The sequence below is a fragment of the Strongylocentrotus purpuratus genome, unplaced genomic scaffold (assembly GCF_000002235.5).
Source record: "Strongylocentrotus purpuratus isolate Spur 01 unplaced genomic scaffold, Spur_5.0 spur5_scaffold_1, whole genome shotgun sequence".
Taxonomy (NCBI): Eukaryota; Metazoa; Echinodermata; class Echinoidea; order Camarodonta; family Strongylocentrotidae; genus Strongylocentrotus; species Strongylocentrotus purpuratus.
The window spans coordinates 41,949,119-41,970,234 of record NW_022145594.1 but is presented as its reverse complement, the minus strand read 5'-3'; the positions used below and the strand labels follow the sequence as shown (position 1 = coordinate 41,970,234).

The 21,116-nt window shown below is 39.1% G+C and overlaps 1 protein-coding gene across 1 annotated transcript in view; it reads left to right on the top strand.

Annotated features, from left to right (window-relative positions):
- The first annotated feature begins 5,419 nt into the window (after positions 1 to 5,419).
- Positions 5,420 to 21,116, top strand: part of LOC579816 (roundabout homolog 1) — a 35,989-nt gene continuing 20,292 nt past the window's right edge. The window contains exons 1-6 of the mRNA XM_030978250.1: positions 5,420 to 5,816; positions 6,266 to 6,356; positions 6,985 to 7,123; positions 8,062 to 8,189; positions 14,232 to 14,356; positions 18,386 to 18,545. Of these exons, the coding sequence (XP_030834110.1) occupies positions 5,664 to 5,816; positions 6,266 to 6,356; positions 6,985 to 7,123; positions 8,062 to 8,189; positions 14,232 to 14,356; positions 18,386 to 18,545 (796 nt within the window). The 5' untranslated portion in view covers positions 5,420 to 5,663. The remainder of the gene's footprint in view (positions 5,817 to 6,265; positions 6,357 to 6,984; positions 7,124 to 8,061; positions 8,190 to 14,231; positions 14,357 to 18,385; positions 18,546 to 21,116) is intronic.

The window sequence follows — 21,116 nt, the reverse complement described above, 5'->3', positions numbered from 1 at the left end:
TTTGAGTCTATTAGTGACCACCTGTCTTTAAAGACCACCTTAAACCTCTATAAGAGGAACATCACTAACATCCTTTTTTTAAAGGCTGCTTTTCTATCATTACCTACCTTTAGTCGCCTATATATATAAAGGTCTGAATGTATGAAGTATAATTTTTAACAGTCCCTTTTTTCACTTTTGAATATCACCATTAATACATGAACTTTGTCTGTTTGGGGAAGGACAAGCTTTTACAGATTGCCTTTGCATTACCAAAGCAAACTATTTATTTTCAACGATGTCCTTGATGACAAAAGATGCCCATTCAATTCCTCCAAAGCATTCGTCTCAATTCCATCGCAAATCGATACAAATGTTTGCCATTTGTCTCCATTTCAATCTGGGAGTTGGGAAAACAAAGCACAAACCAACCCCTTTTTTTAAGTTAAAAATTGATCAAAATCATTTGTGATGTAAAGGGTAAGCTTTATTCAGTGGGGAATAAGCATGACAGATAAGAGAGCTTAGATCCACCTAGTTATTTGGGAAAAAAGACTGTAAATGCTTGCATGACAAGTATGAATATTACTAAAGTAGAATTCTTTTCTTCGTTTACCCATGTAAATGATCACTTAGCAGTAGGAGGTTTCAATTAGTTTTAGATAGTCTATTTGGAGTTGGAAAAAAATGCCAAGTTAACACCTTTCTAGCGATTAACTTTTGATAAGCCGAAAAGTTCTAAGTTGACAGACTTTTCAAGTTACAATGAAAAATATAAACATTGCCAATTTGAAAAGTAATACTTGATTCATTTTGCCCTCAATTCCATGGGCTGAGTTAATAAAAAGTACAATCTGCAATTCATATCTCATTTCAATGTGTGATATGGACGGTAGAGTCAGTTTCTTCTCTTCTCCTCAGTTTCTTCTATCTTCCAAAGAAAGAAGAGAGATACGTGTCTATCTCCATCTCTGTGTTTCACTTAAGGCATAGTATCCCTTTAAATTCTCCACAAACCACATTGAAGTTGTAATTGACTTGTAGTGAGGTACTGTTGCACATCCGCCCATCCTTTATTAGTACCCTCAGCGGCTCGAGTTGCCCCGTGTCGCGCCCCTAAAGTTCACCCTCGCAGCGCTGCCGTGTTTGTAATAGCTCGTTTAATTCCTTCTACAGTTTCGGCGATTTGTTACCGCCGATTGCGCCACCTGCCCAGCTGAATACGGGATGGTTACGAGGCGAGCTGGCGCGGCGCGGTTTGCCCTCCAGATCAGTTTTCCAAGCTAATATGAGGATGCTATACATTCCTTCACAGTCTTACTTCTCTCTTTCCTATCTCTCTCTCTCTTTCTCTTTCTATCTCTTCCTCTTCCTTTTACTCTTTTTCTTTCTTTTCCTATCTTTCTGTCTATCTCTTTTTCTTTCTTTCTTTCTTTCTTTCTCCTGCTCTTTCTTTTTTTCTCCTGCTCTTTCTATTTTTTCCATTAATTTTTTCCTGGTCTTACTTTTTAAATTCTTTCTCTCTCTTTCTCTTCCCCTCTCTCTTCTCTCTTCCCCTCTCTCTTCCCCTCTCTCTCTTCTCTCTTCCTCTTCCTCTCTTCCTATTTCTCTTTTTCTTCTTTATTTCTTGGTTTCTTTGTCTCTCCTGTTCCTATCTCTCTCTCTCTCTCTCTCTCTCTCTCTTCTTTCACTTTTTATTTCTCTTTCTTTATTGAAATTTCTTAGCCTATCTTTTTCTCATTTATTTTTTCTTTCTCCTACTCTTTTCTTTTTCTCTTTTCCTATTTCTCTTTTTCTTCCTCTTTCTTTCTCACATCCTTTGTCTTTCCTTTTCAATGCTCACATACTATCTTTTTCCAATTCTACTCTCTTCATCTGGTCTATCTACCCATCTTTCATTTCTTTACATCTACATGTATATGAATCTACCATAACTGTATTCCTCGCTCGCATCTTAGACGTTAAAGCATCGTTGATTCTTATTTGATTAAGGGTAGATGTTGCCTTACAGCACAATTACACACTCGACTTGAAAATAACTTCAAAGAAGAAATGACCCCTACTCCTTCTGAGACCTGGAAAAGAGGGTCAATTCTTATACTCTAGAGCTCCTGAACAGCTGAATGTAATTTAATCACTTCTAAAATAAAGACAAACTATTGAAACATAGAGCAATCATTTATTGATATTGTTGATGAAAATAAAAGAGCCTGAGTGAATAGTGTACAAAGTTCCTCTTGTTATTACAAATTGCTCACATTTCCCAATTTTTCACCTGTCTTATATTTTCCTGTTTCTTCTTGTCTGTCCATATACATATATTTTAAGTACTTTATAGTTGAGGAAACATTTTTCATTCCCAGATGCTATTGTTACACCTGAACCCTCCACCCCCCTTCTTTCTTGCCTTTGGCCGCGAATCCTTCCCCAACTATTGGTGGTTAATAAGGACTAAGAATAGATGGAATTTCTTTCTTTAAAAAATACAATCATCAAAATTCATTTACACATATACTCCCAAGGAAGATGCATTAAAGATAATCTTAAAATGTATTTGTGATGAATACTTGAAACTTCAAATATGGGAAAAGTTCCTATTGCTTGAACTGTTGAGGTTTATTTATCATTTTACTATAGCATTAACAGGAAGATCACAGAGTATTTTATATATTCCTTTTTCCAAAGACTGCCAGTTTTTCCCCATTTGACATGAATTCAAAATGTTAAATCTTTTTTAAGAGGAATCAACTAGTGAGTGCCTTTAATATATTCATGCTTGTGCAGAATAGGTTATAAATTGAGCTGGGATAAGCAATTTCTCTTCCCCCACATCACAATTTCCTTGCCTCTTTTCACTTTAAAATGGCCAGTCATCGGCTTTCAGTCCTGTTTAGAAACAAAATATCACGAGAAGCATGTCAGAGCGCCTGCCGCCAGCTCCGTAAGGCAATCAACAGGCCATCGCAAACTTGTCGTCCGACGAAGTAATAATTACGGCTCTCTTCTCCCGCGATTAGCCCATGTTTATTGGACTTTATTGGGATTTGATTAAGTGGCGCTCAACACTGCCCTCTGTGGTTTGGGAGGGCAAGAAGTGAAACACAATCTTGGAGGTTTACTCAAGTGTAGGGTTATTGGAAGTGTACAGAGTTTAGACAGTTAAATGTTCTGTTGTTAGATGTAATTACCTAGGTTTCTTCTGAATTGCTTAACCTTTTACAGTGCTGTAAATTTTTGAAGTTGTTTTTAGGACAGGCGAATGGGAGCAGAGCTTGCAAGATACATCACAGAGATGCCAATTAGTCTTTGGTAGATTGCACCTTCAAAAATTCATCACTTTCCTTGTTTTTCATCGATTTTTGCTCAGACTTTCACTGACCTTTTCCTCTCATTTTTCTGCTTTTATTTGTTTTCATGGGTGAAAGAGAAAATTCAGCAATCATAAGATGTCATCAACAAAAAAATTGTTTTAATTTGCCTAAGTTTAGTATGTATGAGAATCTCTTATCACTTGGTTTAACAGGGCTTATTCAAAAAGTGTTAACATTTCTAGTAATGTCCATACTCAAATACAGGCTTAAACAAGGTTGCAGTTATGATACCTGTTGAATATTGCTCAGGCAAAAATGAATTTATACTGCCTTTAATTACATAAATTTTTCCAATTCTCTTAAATGTTCTAACATTTTCTAAGGCCATACAAGCACTTAGAATATCTTCAACTTAGCATAATAACAAATGTTGTACAGTATAAATGCTTAATATCCATTAATAATAAATCTCAATGTTACAGATATAATTTGTCTTTTTTGGACCAGAAAGGTTTTATACGTAAACAAGAGGAGAAGAAAAACAAATTGTTAATAAGGAGACTTTTAGTACATTGGCAGTAATGACACTTAATCTTGTTTTCTCCCAGACATTTATGTTAATTTACTTTCTGCCAACGTTCCAACAGTTTTTGGCCGAGTTGGTAAATATGCGGGACAGATATTTTAATCTCCCGTGACTCCTAAATCGCGATGTATTTAGGGGAAAAGAAAGAGCAATGTTTTTGAGGCCGAGTGTTGACACCGCTGGAAGAAGACGGACACTTGTGCATGCTCAAGCAGGCTGGCATCAGGCTCGGTGGATAAAGTTGCGCTTTGTCTGTCACCCGCGATCAATCCGGTGGAATCGATCGCGAGGGATCGTCTGTCGGATTCCGGGAGACGTCTCGTGTCCCCTCCTTATTACAAACCCAATAAAAGTAGCGGTGAGAGAGGGATGGATGGATGGAGGGATGGATGGAGGGATGGAAGGATAGATGGATGGAATGAGTGAGGTTGGATTTAGGAATTGATTGAAGGAAATGTGATGGATGAATCTAAAATAGATGGATGGATAGATTGGACGGATGGATTGGTAGGGGAAGTTGGATAGAAGGAGGGAAGTTGGTTTAAAGAATTGATTGATAAGTAATTTTGATGGAGAAAGAGATGGATGGATTGATGAATGGATGCAATGAAGGATTGATGGATGGATAGAAGAATGTCTTTAGTTGGAACATGTATAATACTCTCTCTCTCTCTCTCCCCTTCTCCCTCTCTCTCTCTCTCTTTCTTCTTATCCATCCATCCTCCTCTCCTCTTCCTTCCTCTCTCTTTCTATCTCTCTGTCTGTCCCTTCTATTTCTCTCATATTTTCTTCCTGCTATTTCATTTCTGCCCACTATCTCTCCATAGCTTGCAATAAAACTAAAGAGAGATCTTCTTGTCAGATGGCGCATGCCAACATCAAAATTTACACCAACTAGCAAGAGGATGTCTCCTCAAAAATTGATTGCTTTTTTAAGATAAACTTCCCAATCTTCATATTTCACATTTTTCTCACACATTCCAAAAAGTATTGACATCCATTGCCATAGAAAACAGCATGTTCTTTCCAAATCGATTTTATTTATAGAAAATAAAACAGCATATAAGCAAGAGAGGTGGGAAAATGTGCGCTGCTTGCGTCTCGTCGCCCGATCACTTCTACGTCATCAAATGATTTTGAGACGAGTGATATGGAATTTTAAAGAGAGGAGTGTTACGGGATATCGTATTTAATTTCCTTGATGGATTGGAAGTGAAAAAATATGATGAATTATGAATCGTTGAACAGGATCCATCGGATCTGATTTATGAATATACAAAAACAAGATAAAAAAGAGAGACAAGCCTGAAATGTATGCAACAGTTAAATGGAAAATATGGATTGAAGTTTGTTTGAGGTTTGTATGATGGAGGGGAGAGAGAAGATAGAGATAGTGAAGAGAAGATAGAGATAACAATAGGAAAAGGAGATAGAGAGAGAGAGAAAACAGAAAGAGGAGATGAAGAGAGAAGATAGAGATAGCAAAAGGAAGAGGAGAGAGAGAGAGAGAGAAGAGAGTCACATAAAGATTATGACTGTTTGCGAGTGCAGGAAACAAATCAGTTTGAATTAATTTGAATCAATAAATTTTATTTCAAAGTTTAATTTATTTCAAATTTGACTATTCTGAGGTTGTGTTTTATCGTAATGTTAAAAGGAAATATCACAAATAATTGGAAAGAAAATACACATATGAAAATTAGATCAATTTAACTAACAATCGGTTACCATATTTTGTTTTTTATACAGATTTGAGAGGGGATTTCCGTCAAGAACCCAGCGACACCATGGCTCTGCTTGGGGAGGCGGTGGTGTTGGAGTGCTCCCCTCCTCGTGGGCACCCGGAGCCGGAGGTTAGCTGGGAGAGGAACGGACAAACGGTGGTAGAAGATGGGATTAGAGTGAGAATACTGACAGATGGAAACCTGGTTATATCACAGGTAAATTGGATGGTGGTGATGATGGTGGTGGTGGTGGTGGTGATGATGGTGGTGGTGGTGATGATGGTGGTGATGATGATGATGATGATGATGATGATGATGAGGATGAGGATGATGCATGGTGATGATGGTGATGGTGGGATGGTAGTGGGGGTGGGGATGATGATGCTGGTGGTGGTGATGATGGTGGTGGTGGTGGTGATGGTGAGTTTTCATTTAAATCATTTTGAAATTCACAGGACAGTTAGGGGATACTACTACAAGATTACACTTGAAGTTTCATTGAGAGTGGCCAAGTACTTTTTAAGATGTTGCCAATCAAAAAGATGGTAGTGAATCATTGCGAGTGATGGCAATAATGGTAGTAGTAATGATTGTGGTAGTGATGATGTAGATGATACAACTGATCCTTCGTTCATGCGAATATTCTTCTCTTCCTCCTCATCTAGCCCAAGTCAAGTGACATAGGGAATTATGTCTGTGTAGCAACCAACTCTGAGGGAGCCAAACGTAGTGCTGCCGGACGATTGATCATAAATTGTAAGTTCTTCTGAAACATTTCGTAGTTCAGTAAAAGCATGTAGCCTTTCAACAACTCAAGCAAACTGTTGTAATTTAAAACCCCACTGTACTACTTGTAGCTACTTGCTCCCTCTATATAGAAAACAATGCCAAAGCTGTGCCCTTTGGTCCCTCGTGATCCTCTTTAAAAAAATGTTAATTGAGAGCTGAGTTGACAAGATAGCCACCTGTCAGTGACCTTGCCGGGTGGTCTAATCCCTCCTGGCCAAACTAGTACAGACAGGCTTTAAGTGTTGAATTTAACCTTGGGAACTGAGATCTGAGACACTAGCAATCATCCTCTGTGCATGAAATTACCATCAATGTTTTCAGCTTAATTTGTTTAAATAGTTACCAAAGGTATATGTTACTCATGTACATCATTTAAGATTAAGTATGTTGCAAAGGAGCTGTTTCAATTAAGTTTGTTCTCTCTAAATATTTTTATTTCCCCTTATCACAATTTTAGCAGCCCTTTTTTGGTTAGTGCTTATTTGGAAAGTTTTCTCTATAGTCTCAATGGCCATTTATAATTTAGACCTCCTAAATTAGATTACAATGAATGAGTTGGTATTTAATTTGTGATTTCCTTTCTCATCTTCTGCAGCGCGTCCTGCTTTCACAGAGGTCCCTTTCGACACATTGGCCATCCCGGGCGAGACCATCACCCTTCCCTGTGTAGCGGAGGGCGAGCCTGCACCCACCATCAGATGGGTGAAGCAAGATGGCACTCTACCACTGAACAGGTTAGTTACCATGGAATGGACCGCCTCCCTCCCATAAGACTATCGTCTACCTGGAAAAAGGGTGCATGCAGATGGATGGGGGAATAGAATGGTAGAGAGAATGTATATTTTAAGAAAAACACATTCCAAAGTTTTGACTGTACCCTTGCTTTATCAACACAATATTTTCAGTCTATACAACATCCAAACATAATCAGTAAAATCACTTCGCTTCAGCAATCAAATCTAGAAGGTTTATAAATATGACAATACTTTTTGTTCACACCCATTTTATCCTGGACGCACAATGAAATAATTGAAACAAAGGGCCAGAGTTATACAGTATATGGTTTATAGGTATATGGGAACATATGGCTTTGTTGACATGCTTAGAGAAAATGTTAATTTCTTCTTCCCATTGTTTACAATAGAGATGGGGATGTTGAGTGACAGATCAGAGTTCCTTAGGCAATCCAGATTTTCCCAGCAGACGATATGTGATTAATCAGTCTATTTTGTCAAGTTTATTTTGTTAAAAACTGATGTTTCCACCAATTTTATAGGTGTGCAATTAATTAAGTTTCCAACTAGTTATACAGCATATGTTGTTTGGCTCAGTAATGAACTTGTTAAAGATAATGCTGATTGAAGTCGTTAATTTGATGTTTTTTCCTCAATTTTTCAATTTTTTGGAATATTTTTATATTATTGTTATGAGCTTGATTACATGTATATGTTGACATTGTAACGCAGGGGTAAAGTCATTATTTCAATCTCACATACTACTTGAAAATAAGATGTGCTTCATCTTATAATATAATTTCCCTTTTTTTAATTATTATAAACTGACATTCTCGTAATTAATATCTAGGGTGCTAAGAACAAACAGGAGCATAGCTTTTACAAATCACACATTTGCAAAAAATTTAATTTGTTTTAATTCTGATTTGTCTCTTCAGGAATACCATGTTGCAAGACAGCTCTCTACGGATCAGCAATGCAGAGTCGAGCGATTCAGGCACCTACATCTGCACCGCTCAGAACACCTGGGGTGATAAGAGCGTGGAAGCGATCGTCACCGTCAGCTGTAAGTTACAAAGTATTTTATAGTTTTTGTATGGATGGTGATGCTTAAGGTGGTAGTTATCATGATGTTGGTGGTGATCATGATGATGGTGATGATGATGGTTGCTAGTGATGATGATATTGATTATGAAGTTGAAGTTGGTGGTAATAGTGGTGATGATGGTGGTGGTGATGACGGGGGTGATGATGATGATATTGATGTTGGTGGTGATGATGATGATGATGATGATGCCGGTAATGATGATGATGATGATGATAATGGTGGTGACAAGGATGGTGATAGTGATGATGATGATGGTGGTGGTGATGATAATGGTGATGATGATGGTGATGATAATGATAACGATGATGATGATGATGATGATGATGATGATGATGATGATGATGATAATGGTGGTGGTGATGATGGTGATGATAATGATAATGGTGATGATTATGATAATGATGATCATGGTGATTGGTGGTGGAACATTTCCGACATCGAAGTCAAGATGACATGGTAAATAGTAATTGTAGCATCATTTTAAATACAATAAATGGGCAAATATTTGGTTTAGTAGGAGGCATCATTGGAGACAAAGCAGTACACATGTTGTTTATGCCCTTCTTGTTCTCAGCTGATATTAATTAATTACTTAATTAATTAATTAATTAATTAATTAATCTTAATTATCATTAAAAATGGTCTGTTGAGAGCCAGAAGGGTATTTACCCTCAGCTTTCAAAACAGAGTCTTGCTCTGTTAAGAAAATAGATAGGACATCAGCTTGTGTTGATCTTCAGTAGATTTGAACTTATTTCAACACTAGATCATTACAAGTAGGTCTTATTATCAAAACACTAGATAAAGTCATGCAAATAATGAACATTTCATTAAAAAATAATATTCATAACAAAATGCTGCAAAAGCAAATTAGTGGGTTTATGTAATGTGTACTATATGTTAGCACTTTGCAGTGTTGCTACTGAAGTTTTACAGTGACAATCTCATTTGCCCATTTTATGTTAACCATGCACTTATTCTAATAGTACTCACTATAACCCCTAGATGCGTCGATTGCTAATTCTGCTCTTGCAGTGTTCACATGGTGAAACAGTGCAAATACTGCCAGAGGGAGTTGAAAGCATCTCCTAAACATGAAGGTTTAAACCACTGACTACGGGCACCGGGGGTCTCCTGTATAAAAGCCTATGGGAATGGGAGAATTCGGTAGTTCATTGGTTAAAAAAGTGCTTGTAGAATTAACTGTAACTCAGTGAGAATCTGTCTGCTGCAGAATCATTACATGTTGCTTGTTATCATGCTACAATGTAGCCAGCGCAAGAAGAAAAAAAAAATCGCCCCAGGAAATTCTCCAGCAATTAAGATCATTTCATTGTGGTCTAGCGCTGTCAGGGCTTCGCTACTGAGCCACACAGAGGCTTACCGCACCCTTGACACGTTCGTCTCGTTCTCTGAGCTGCAAATTGACCACGCCGAGACTCGGTTTAAGGGAGGCAGGTGAATCACGGGGAGTTGTCGGTTTCCGATCTAACCTTGGGGTCGTGCGCCGTCCATCACGGCGATCCGTATCGGGAGTAATCGACACAGGTAGAGGCGATCGTTGGATTCAATTTACAGCTTATCGCAAATCGATATCGGATGTGATCAGCATTTAAAGGAATTAGCGGGCTTGTAAAGGAGGATGTAATTTTTCATGAAGGTCTTTTATGTGCTGTAGACCGAATCACAATAACACACCCAAAGTGATTTATTAGGAGTCGTTAAAACAATGTGGGAGATGAGAAATGTTGTCCTTTTTAGAAATCGGAATTCTATTATTAAGTAGGTTGGATGGAGTCAATTTAACAATTAACACAATCTCTGATATTCTATCTGAAGATCAAAATATCACTTGAAATATGCATCAGACTCTAAACACCAACATAAGTGATCTCTATGGGCAGGTGGTCTTTATGTACAGGTTCCTTTAGTACATGTTTGAATGAGAAACCATATTTCGGGGAAATGAAAAATGTGGTCTTTATTGACAGGTGGTCTTTGTTGACAGGTGGTCGCTAGAGCAGGTTGAATGTATTTTCAGTATGCATTTATTCTCATTGTATTATGTGATGGTTAGTAATCAAAGAGTTTGTGAATTTTAGGGAAATAAGATAATAGTACAATTTCTTTTTACACAAGTTGATATTGTTTCATGGATTTACAGTGAATATCCAAATAGTATGGCATGATTTGTTACATTTTATAGATAACAGTATGTTTCTCAATGAATAATTATGGGAAGTAGGAAAGCTCTCGAGATAGGAGATAAATGAGTGATCTTTGAAACACGTCTACTGCAGCTTTAATGGGATGGTGAAACTGAGAAAAGGATGAGAGTTTTAACCTGACAAGGGTACAAGCCAAGATAGCCGTCATCTGTCATACTTCTCACCTCCAGAGATACCCCGCATCTATTCAAATCTCCCCCATCTCTTCAAAATCTGTCCTCCCATCCTCCTTCATCTCCTTTACTCCCGTATCCCTCCTCTTCTTCTCCCGCTCGATCATCTGACTCTCTGAGTCCACGCAGGGTTGATTCTGGAGGAGATTTAAAGCAGATTTAATGCAGATCCCTCGGAAGACTTCGCCAGGGCCGGGCCTAACCCATCGCGAGATGGATAAAAGTCAAGCGATTGGGGTTACAAGGAAAGTGAAATGTTAGTTGTTGATGAATATTGAGCGACTGATCCCGATGACAAATGTAATTTTATTCACGGAGTTGTAGATTTAGTTGATATGGATTCCTTTTTTAAGGCAGCTCTTGCTCAGTGAATCCAGTTTGGTTTCATTTATCTCCTCTCATTTTTACAAAATATCAAAACATCATATGTTTATAAAAACATGTCAGTTTTTTTAAACAAAAGGAAGAGAGAGAATCATGAAAGCCAAGTGGTATTGGGGAATGTGATTCCCTGGAAGTGTACGTCTATTTAAAGTAGAGTCACAAAACATGTTGTTATGTGACTGTAAGAATTGTGTGAATTCTAACCTGTACAGATATATAGTTTGAGTTTTTAGTAAGTAGCTATTACATAACAAAATTAATGATCTTTAGGTTGGAATTTAAAAAAATTCATCAAAATGAATAGTTGAGCAAATTAAGTGAAGTTCAAAAGTTATTGAGAAAAATAGTATTTTTGATCCTGCGAGAAGCAGTCATTCTCGGACTTGGAGGTTTTACGGTGAAAGTTTTCATTTGTTCATTTGTCTTTATAAATATAAATAAAAAACTTTTCATTTTCCAGAAATGTTAGATATTTGGCATCCCTCCTTTGAATAATGCAACAGCAACTTAGCAATGGTGAGAGTTAAGAAAGCCTGAACATGGCTGGATTTCTCAGTTTTCTTCCCAGAAAAGCAGATGGGGAAACAACTATTATTGCAGTGTTCCAAATTCTTTCTTTCTCCGACCACATTGAATTGATACCTGCTTTTCGCAAACCTTTTTAATGGGTATTGCGTTACCTCAAAACATTATCACAAGACATTTATCGGAAAGAGAAATACACGAAGTACAAGTAGATAAGAGAAATAAGGTTTTGTACAATGCTCATGCCCAGAGCATTGTTTTTAAGCTTCACGGTGTGGTTTATGTGTCTTTAGGAAGAAACATTTCAAAGTTTGTGGGACCGATTTTCCCACCTTTACCAATCAAAGATATCGATTGCAGCCCCGCTTCAGAGATGCGGGCAAAATAACATAAGGGATGCAAGCTGTCGTTCTAGTTTACTTTTCCATTTATTATTTTTCTTCAGATAATCCTTAATTCTTACTTAAATGTGAAAGGTAGAGATGTGAATGTTGAATATGGCAAAAAGAAATAGAGCCCCAGTGCTGCAGCTCCATTCCAACCCCTCCCTCTCTCACCCTCACACCAGAGCAAGATCGATTTCAAACTAAAGTGTGAGACCTGCAGTAAAAGAAAAGTTATTTATATTGGGCAGTTATTTTACTTAAGGAAATGTAACAGTTTTTGTAAGTTCTTTAACTCATGGTGCCTCTTGACTTTCTCACACCCCTCCTCCCCTCCCCCCTCTCTCTCTCTCTCTATCTTCTCTCTCTCTCTCTCTCTCTCTCAACCTCTCTCCATTTCTCCATTTCTTCTTCCTCATTTCTTCTCAATCTTCCCCTCTCCCCCTCTCTCTCCCCTCTCTCTTCCCTCTCTCTTACTATCTCTTCCCCCTCTATCTATCTCTCTCTCTTTAAGTTTCTTCTCCCTCATTTCTTCTCCCTCATTTCTTCTTCTTCCTACCTCTTCCCCCCCCCCCCTCTCTCTCTCTCTCCCTCCCTCCCTCCCTCCCTCCCTCTCTCTTTTTCTCCCTTTCTCTATTCACCCTCATTTCTTATCCTTCTTCCTCCCCCCTCTCTCTCTCTCTCTCTATTAGTCTCTTTCCTTTCTCTTTCTCTTTCTCTATACTGTGATGGAATCCCTGAATTACTCTTGAAATCAAATGAGCATAAAGTGACTCAACTTCTCCCCAGCTCCCGATTATTCCACCCTCTGTTTATTCTGCTGCAACCATATGTTTCTCAAAAAAGATGGTGTCAGAATATTTTTCTTCCAAAATCACCGGGAAGACATCTGCCAAGAGCCAGAAGGATGATTGTGTGACTCCGTTTTATAGGATTATGAGATAATTCTAGGTCCACATCAATCAAATGCGATTTTGTGCCATTTGTAAGCATCGCAATGCATTCTATGTAGACAAAGTTAAGGCCCTTCGGAGCCAGAAGGGCATTAACCAGATATTATTTCATACAAGTTTAACATCCTTCTACCTCTCAAACAGACGATTCTCTCAACAGACTATTTATGTCACAGCAAATATATACCCGCCGCAAGGGATACACGACTGCACCAATACGGTCTTCCCTTTCTCAAAACAAAACAAAACAAAAAAAGATACATTTGCCTCCACCTCCCCTCCCTTCTCCTGTTCGTTGGTAAACCTTCATGTATGTGTTAAGCATCCAGCGGCTGGCGCGACAATAGCTGCTGGGTGTTTACACAGTATATAAAACGCGCCCGGGGAGATTCTCGTTGAGAGCGATCTAAACCCATATTTGTCCTAGGTGTATTAAGCTGGGCATCAGTCACGGAGAGAGTGCAAATGTTTTCGCAGGTGGAAGAGGGAGAGGGGTGAGAAAAGATTGGGGAGGATGCTCTCTCTCCAAGAGGGTTTAGATACCGGTAGAGATGAGGAGATGGTAATCTCTATCATGATGCGGTGGTGTGCATGGGGGGGGGGGGGGGGAGGGGGACCTTTTGCTGGTTTTTGTTATGAATAAAAGATGGGAGACTTGATGTTGGCTTTCATGACAGCTTGAATTTTATCATGTTTAATGAAAATAGACAAAAATTATAGAAAAAACAGCTCTGGGTGAAAGGAGAAGGGGAAACAAAACAAGTTTCTGAAATCCAAGGATAGTGCATTTGAGAGTTATCGGCCGCTGTATTTAGGTTTAACCCCTTTTTTGCAGGTTGTTGAGCTTGTTGAGTATGAAAATGTGAAATATCTTGGGTTTTTTGTGTGGAGTGCATATTTGTTGTTGGTGTTGCTGAAATGTGCATTTTTACAAATTGAGTATTGTGTTTATGTGTATAATTGAGCAGTTTTACAGACATGTATCAACCAGATATGATTATTATTTACATCTGCAGACCAACCTTTAATCTCACCGTTCAAAAGATGCAACTCTGAATCAAACCATGGTTCATTGTCAATGCAGACCAGAGGGTCAGTCAACAAACTTTATCAAGCACTTTTGCCAGTTATTCAATGAAATTTTAATTAAATTTTGTTGTAATTGATAAAATATTGGATCTCTGCTTGATTTAACCAAAGAAAAGTTCATTTGAATTCATAAACTGGGGTATTAGATGGTATATACTGGAAAATTTCAACATTTGGAACATTTTCTGTTTGAATAATTGACAGTCTAGACTTTTAATGCATCTTAATTAATTGTTATTTAATTCTTGTTTTGTCCCTCCCCCAGCTGCCCCAATGTTCACCCGTGTACCGGTGGATCGGACCGTGGTCGTAGGTCAAGATGCGTTCTTCCTCTGCCAGGCCACTGGGCTTCCCACTCCATCAATCTACTGGAAGGAACGAGGTGCAAAGGTAAGATTAGTTCAAAGTTCAGAGTTCAAAGTCCATTAAAGCCCCACTGCACTACTTATAGCTACTCGCCCCTCTATATAGCAAACAATGCCTAATCGGTGACCATTGGTCCACCATGGTCCCCTTTTTCTTATGTTAATTGAGAGCTGATTTGATGAGTTAACCACCTGTCAGTGACTATGCAGGGAGGTCTAATCCCTCCTGGCCAAACTAGTGCAGATAGGCTTTAAAAGAAATAGACATTGGTGACATTTACAGAACATCACAAGAAAACACTCTTCCATATAAAACATTGTATAAGAGGCGATTCGCTTGCTCACTCCTGCCCCTCCCTCCAAGCTACGCACCTGCATTAAAATATATAGCTATGATGCTGACTAAGTTGAGGAGATCGTCATGCGAGAGCTTATATAGCCCTCAGATGTTAATTAGGAAGTTGTTATAAAGAAAATAAGTAACTGTTGTACTAAACTGAAACTTAAAACAGTTTATCAAAACAGTTTTATCAGTGTTCGATGTACTCTGAAAGTTGTTGTAACCCTGGTAAATACTGAGTTAGAGTGAGTGTGGGATTGAAACTGTTAAACATTGCTGCTGTATAGAAAAAATTCCACCTGCTGTACTGTCTCTCTCCATCCATCTCTCTCTCTCTTTTTTTCCCTCCATCGTTCTATCGTTCTTCTTTATTAATGTCCATCTGCCACTCTGCATATTTTTGTATTTCACCTGTTACATATTCTCCCTCTCATCATACAGACTCTCTCTCTCTTTCTTACGTTCATCTCCCCTGTCTCTTTTCCTCCTCCTCCTCTTCTCACTCTCACTCTCTGGCCACTTGTCACTGTTACCCCTGCCAGCCGGTTACCTGTTCAATATGACACACACAATATCATCATTCTGTTTACTCATCCACATCCATCTAAACATCCTCGTATCAATCACCCACTTCAGAGGCCCTTCCCGTCCGAACACCTTGCCTCAATAATCGCATACCTGTTGCCGACCATTCGATTACGAGGGCGCGGGCCGAAAGCCGCGGCGCCAGATACCTCCCATTTGCATTTCCCGTCATGTTTCGCCTTGTCTGCGCGTCAGACGAGGGCTGGAGCGCGTCTTTCGTGAGTCACGGCGCTAAAGAGCTGGATTAGGATCCGTCAGCTGGGGTTCGTGAAGATATGTGTCGAGAGTGTCACTGAAGCATGTCAGGTCCTACAGATGAGAGGGGTATGGAGTACTCAGAAAATATAGGTCAAATTCAGCAGCAATAGGAAATTAAATAAAATTTCACAGAGGAGAAGAACAAAATCCATCTCACAAAATGCTTTATAGAAAGAAATCACATGTACAATTTTACAGTGTGATATATTATTGAAGAATTATATATGATGCAGTAACAATAAAGAGAAGCAAAGATATTTGGGAGAGTGACTGTACTGCTGGATTCTCTCATTTCCATAAATTTGGTACAGTTCATATAGACTGTGGGTTACATATTTGATATAGGCCCAGTTGGAGAATTTAAAGATATGTAGAATAAATGGATAGAGAGGAAAATAGGGGAAATTAACAAATATGTGTGTAAATAATCGAGAGAAATTCACAAAAATATCAGGTTATTTCCGATTGGGAAACGAGTGGTGAGAGAAAGCACATAATAAGACGGAAAGGCGATAAAACTCACAGATAGTAATGAAATAAAATAATCGTGAGAAACTGCTCTAATTTCATGATTATAGGAGGGTCAGATATCCACCCTGTAGCTACTGTATCAACTGTCAAATCTGTGTTGTCACCATTTTCAAATTTGTTGGAAAATTGTTTTGACTTCCGTGGCCACCTGTGCGAGATTGGCGTGCTTGCCTTCCAAATGATCACAAATGAGGCTAATAGCTTTCAGCGATACTCGTGTCATTTATTAAAGGATGATGTACAGTTTAATGAATTTATTTAAAAAAAAGAATAAAAGAAATGAAGGGAAAGAAAAGAAGAGGTAGATGTAGGAAAGATCAGACTGTTGTTGAAAAGAGGCAGAAAGTGTGAGAGTGAATGAGAGAGAGAAAGAGGGGGGGGGGGGGGGGGGGGAGAGAGAGAGGAGGGGAGGAGGGGAGGTGGGGAGACTGTGTTACAATTAGAAGGGGAGAAAAATTGAGGAAAAGAACAAGAAAATATGTGAGATGGAGAAAGAGACATAAAGGGGAGTGCATGGAAAGATAGAGAGGGGGTACAGAGAAAAGGAGATGAAATAAGAAGAATGAGGAAGTGATAATAAAGAAGAATAGAAAAAGAAGAAGAAAGAAGTTGGTGGTTGTAGTAGTGATCATGATAAAGAAAACAAGAAACAAAACAACCAACAGAGGTGGGTAGAGAGATGTAGAGAACGAGATCAAGAGCGAGGGAAGAAAAAAAAACGGGCGAGAAGGGGAAGGGGTTGAATATGGATGCCATGATTTGCAGTCGCTCAAATGTCAAATTCTTCAGGTCCATATTTGATTTCAGAAGTCATTTGCAATTCCAAGTGTCTCAGAGAAGACCCAGTTTCCTTTAGAATTTCTAAACGTGTTTGTATCCCTCCATTCTCTGCCCCCTCCCTATCTCTCTCTTTCTCTCTCCCTCTCTCCCTCTCTCTCTCTCTCTCTTTCTTTCTGCTTTCCTCTCTCTTTTGCTCTCCCAAGTATGACACCTACTTAAATTGATAATTTTGACATAATGCTTATACCCCTTCTCTCCCTGTTTTCCTCTCTCTCTCTCTCTCCCTGCTTCTCTTTCTCCCATCCTTTTCTTTCCTTCTCTTTATACTTTCCCTTTTCTATCTCTCTATTTTTCCCTCCCTTATTTTCTGTCTCTCTATTTTTCTCTCCCCTATTTTCTGTCTTTCTCTCGTTCTCTTTCAAAACGGACACCTGTTTCTAAAATTGGCAATTTTGATTTCTTGGACACTAACGCCCAGATAAAGCAGGTGCTAGCAGTGTTGGAATCTTTTCATTTTGTGATAGCTTTTTGTAACCGCGCAAAAATGTGACAACTTTAATGCAAAGAAAATGACAAATACAATATTATTGATTCAGAATAAAGCAGGTGATACAAGAAATAGCTTTTATATTTCTTTATCCCGACACGTCTAAGCTTCAGCAATTTCCAGCAAGTTAAAGAAATGTGATGGATTTTCATGACACTCATACTTACGCTTGCACATCACGTAAAGATAAAATACATTTATCTTTCAGGTTCCAAATGTGACAAGTAAAAAGGGGGAAGAAAATTTGACAATTTGAAATATCGGAGTATGGTTTATTGTTGTTTTTCACACCCTCTGCACTTTTATTTCACCCTTATATTTCAGAAAATGTGACATTTGAGTTTTCCCATGAGACACTGTGTCAATATCGAGGAAAGCAACAACTTAGTAAAACTTTTGTTATGGTTCATTGAAAATCACAAAAAGTGAAAAGAAAAGTCATGAAATTTTATTTGACAGTAAAATGTACTGAGATCATGTCTTTTCCTTGCAATTTAATATTTTTCTCCTTCCTTATTTTTTTTAATTCTTTTGTCTATCTCTTCTTCTTCTTCTTTTTCTTTTTTTTCTCCCTCTTCTTCTTTTTCTTCTTCTCCTTCTTTCCTTCTTCTTCTCTATTTTAAATCAAACTTGCATACTCTCCCTATCTTTCAAGTGCTATAGTTGTGAGACAGACAAAATATTTCCCTAACGTTAGGTTGGACAGATACTAGGCTATTTGTTAAGTTTTGACATGATATTTAATGATGAAATAATTACACATTATGGTTACAATAGATGTAAAGATATATTTTTAAGGCAGGGTGTTCTACCAACATTATTGCTCTATGTATGCAATTACAGCAATGATCCTAAATTTGACCCTTGTGGTACTCCACATTTAATGATCTGTGGAGATAACTGAACACCATTAACGGCAGTGATGTTGATAAGATACCCTGCCTTTTAAAGTTTCTAACAATATATGTAACATTTGTCATTAAAGTTTCTACTTTTTTTTGTCTCTTCTGCAGCCCCTCATGTTCCCTGGTGACCGTAACGCACAATTCGAGGTGACCAATGACGGTCGGCTTCACCTTTTTTCGGTCACGCGAGAGAACGAGGGATACTACGTCTGTTCGGCGATGAGCGGAAGGGGGTCTGTCGAGGATTCTGCCTATCTTAGGGTTCTTGGTAAGTGAAGCTTTATCCAGTCTGAAGGATGTTCACTCATATCCCTTAACACAGAGTTTAGACCCCTCTGGTTCTGAGTAGATGATATTCTGGGATAGTTGTGTATTTGTGCTGTATTATGACATTTGTGATACATGTACTGTAAATTTGTTTACAGTGTCTTTTTTTGTGTGTGTGTGCTTCATACTACAATATTGGCATTCTGTAAATAGCATGAAGTATACCCCCGCTAAAATGCAATGCCTTTTTCAAATTTTGAGGTTGTTTCTCTTCTTTTCAACTTTGTACTACAACCCCAAAGTCAGAATGTCGTAAAAAAAGACCTTTTTAGTATATTACTGGATTGGTTGAACTTTAGGTTTTTAGGTCTGCTAAATGGACAGACAATCTTTAAAGTTCTCCCTCGTTGACTTAACAGCAGTCCCTTCCATAACTCGAGGACACTAGAGATGTCATCCCCCCCCCCTTCCCCTCTTTCTTTTTTCCAAGTAATTCCTTTCCTCTACCTACTCTGCCTATGGACATGTCACATTGGTGACTTCACATGTTTCGCCATCAAATTTACATGGAGACTACTGTCTGAAGTTATCCTTTACGAAAACATGATATAGCAATGGAGACATCTTGCCCTCCTCCCCACCCCCTCCCAAACATGACAAAAAAAGAGAGAGAAAACCAACGCAGTTGAACTGTGCAACCTGCTTGTGCACACGAACAGACAAGTCACTGACTCGCCTTGTTATTAAATGCCGTCGTCGACAGAAACGTAAACGCCACTTAGGGAGTTCCTTTGATCTGCAACTGAGCCGCGCTGGAGAACCCGATCATCCCCGATCGCCCCGCTGTCGATCTCGCGCGATTGTCCCTGGGAAGTTGGTAGGGGGATGCGTCTTAATTAGCATGCTGTCCGATTCGCTTGATTGTTGGTCGACCAGCTCAATTTGGACTTGGTTTGTTGGATGTATTCTTCTTGTTGGCTTGCATATGTCCCCTCACTCTTTTTCCTTCTCTTCCATCCCCCTTTCCTTCTCCACCCCTCTCTTTCCTACCATTTTTTTCTTTCACTCTTCCTTACCCCAATCTTTCTCTGTCTTTTTCTATTGCTCTCCCCCTCCCCCTTCTCTCTTTTTCTCTCTCTCTCTCTCTCTCTCTCTCACCTCTCTGTCTTCAATGATTGTTTTCTCATTGCTTTTTTCCTATTCTCTATCAGTTTGTTTCTTGTTCAATCTGGCAGCTAGAAATTTCCAAGTAGGGGCCCTTTTTCATTGACATAAAGTATGTTTGAAATTGCATTTTTTTAAACAATTAAACAAAATTGTATGTCAGAAAACGAGCTAACAAGCTAAGGAAAAGATGTAAAAAATCTCACAAAATTTGCCAATTGAAAATGATGAGCCTTCGTAGCTTGCCTGAAGCTTGCCATTTATTAAAGACAAATGATCCCCCTGCTTGGTAAAGATAAGATAAAGAGTATCATTTGCTAGCCTTCCGGTTGCTCTCCATTTTGGTAGTGGTTTCACGTCCTTCACTAATATACCACCACGGATCAAAGCATCATCCGTTTGAAACGTTCTCTCCTCCAAATCTTCCCCGACACCTTACACGTTACGGGGACCGACATCGATTCCGAGGTTGACCACGGCACTGGGCAGATGCTTGTCGGTGAGGTGCGGCGGTGTTTGGTTTCAAGATGCAGGATGTGCGACCCCGTTGACAGGGGAGCGCGGCCCCTCGCGCGGGGGCGCAACGGTATACCACCGGTGGTGACCTGAGGTATCGCCGGTCTTGGGTGTCAATCATCCGAGATGGGTGGGAGGGGCACCCCTGGAAGTAGATGGAATGGAGGTAGAAGATGAGAGAGACAGAGAGACCGATAGATGAGAGATGAGAGACAGACAGATGAGAAAGAGAGAGACAGAGAGAGAGAGAGAGAGAGAGAGAGAGAGATAAGAGGGAGAGAGAGAGAGAGAGAGACAGAGGGAGAGAGAGACAGACAGACAGATGAGAGGGAGAGAGAGAAAGAGAGACAAAGACAGAGACAGATGAGATAGAGAGAGACAGACAGATGAGAGAGACAGAGAGACAGATAGATGAGAGAGAGAGTGAAACAGATGAGAGAGAGAGAGAGAAACAGATGAGAGAGAGAGAGAGAGAGAGAGAGAGACAGATGAGAGAGAGAGAGAGAGAGAAACAGATGAGAGAGAGAGAGAGAGAAACAGATGAGAGAGAGAGAGAGAGACAGATGAGAGAGAGAGAGAGAGAGAGAGAGAGACAGAGAGAGACAGATGAGAGAGAGAGATGGATATGGATGAGAGAAGGATAGGAAAGATGATTAGAAGCTAAGCTGTCATTTCACTTTTGACTTTAACAGTTGGAAGACAGTTCTTAGAAGTTACTGTATGGCGTATCTTGTTGACATTGTTGTTTAACCCTTTCAGGAAGAATTTTTTTCATTTTCTGTCACTTTCTCAATTTGTTGTCCCATGTTTGTGTGGACATGTACATGTTTCTCTCACATTTGTCTTTCTAGCTTTCTTTTTCTTGTCTGTTTTGTCTGTCTTTATCCCTTTT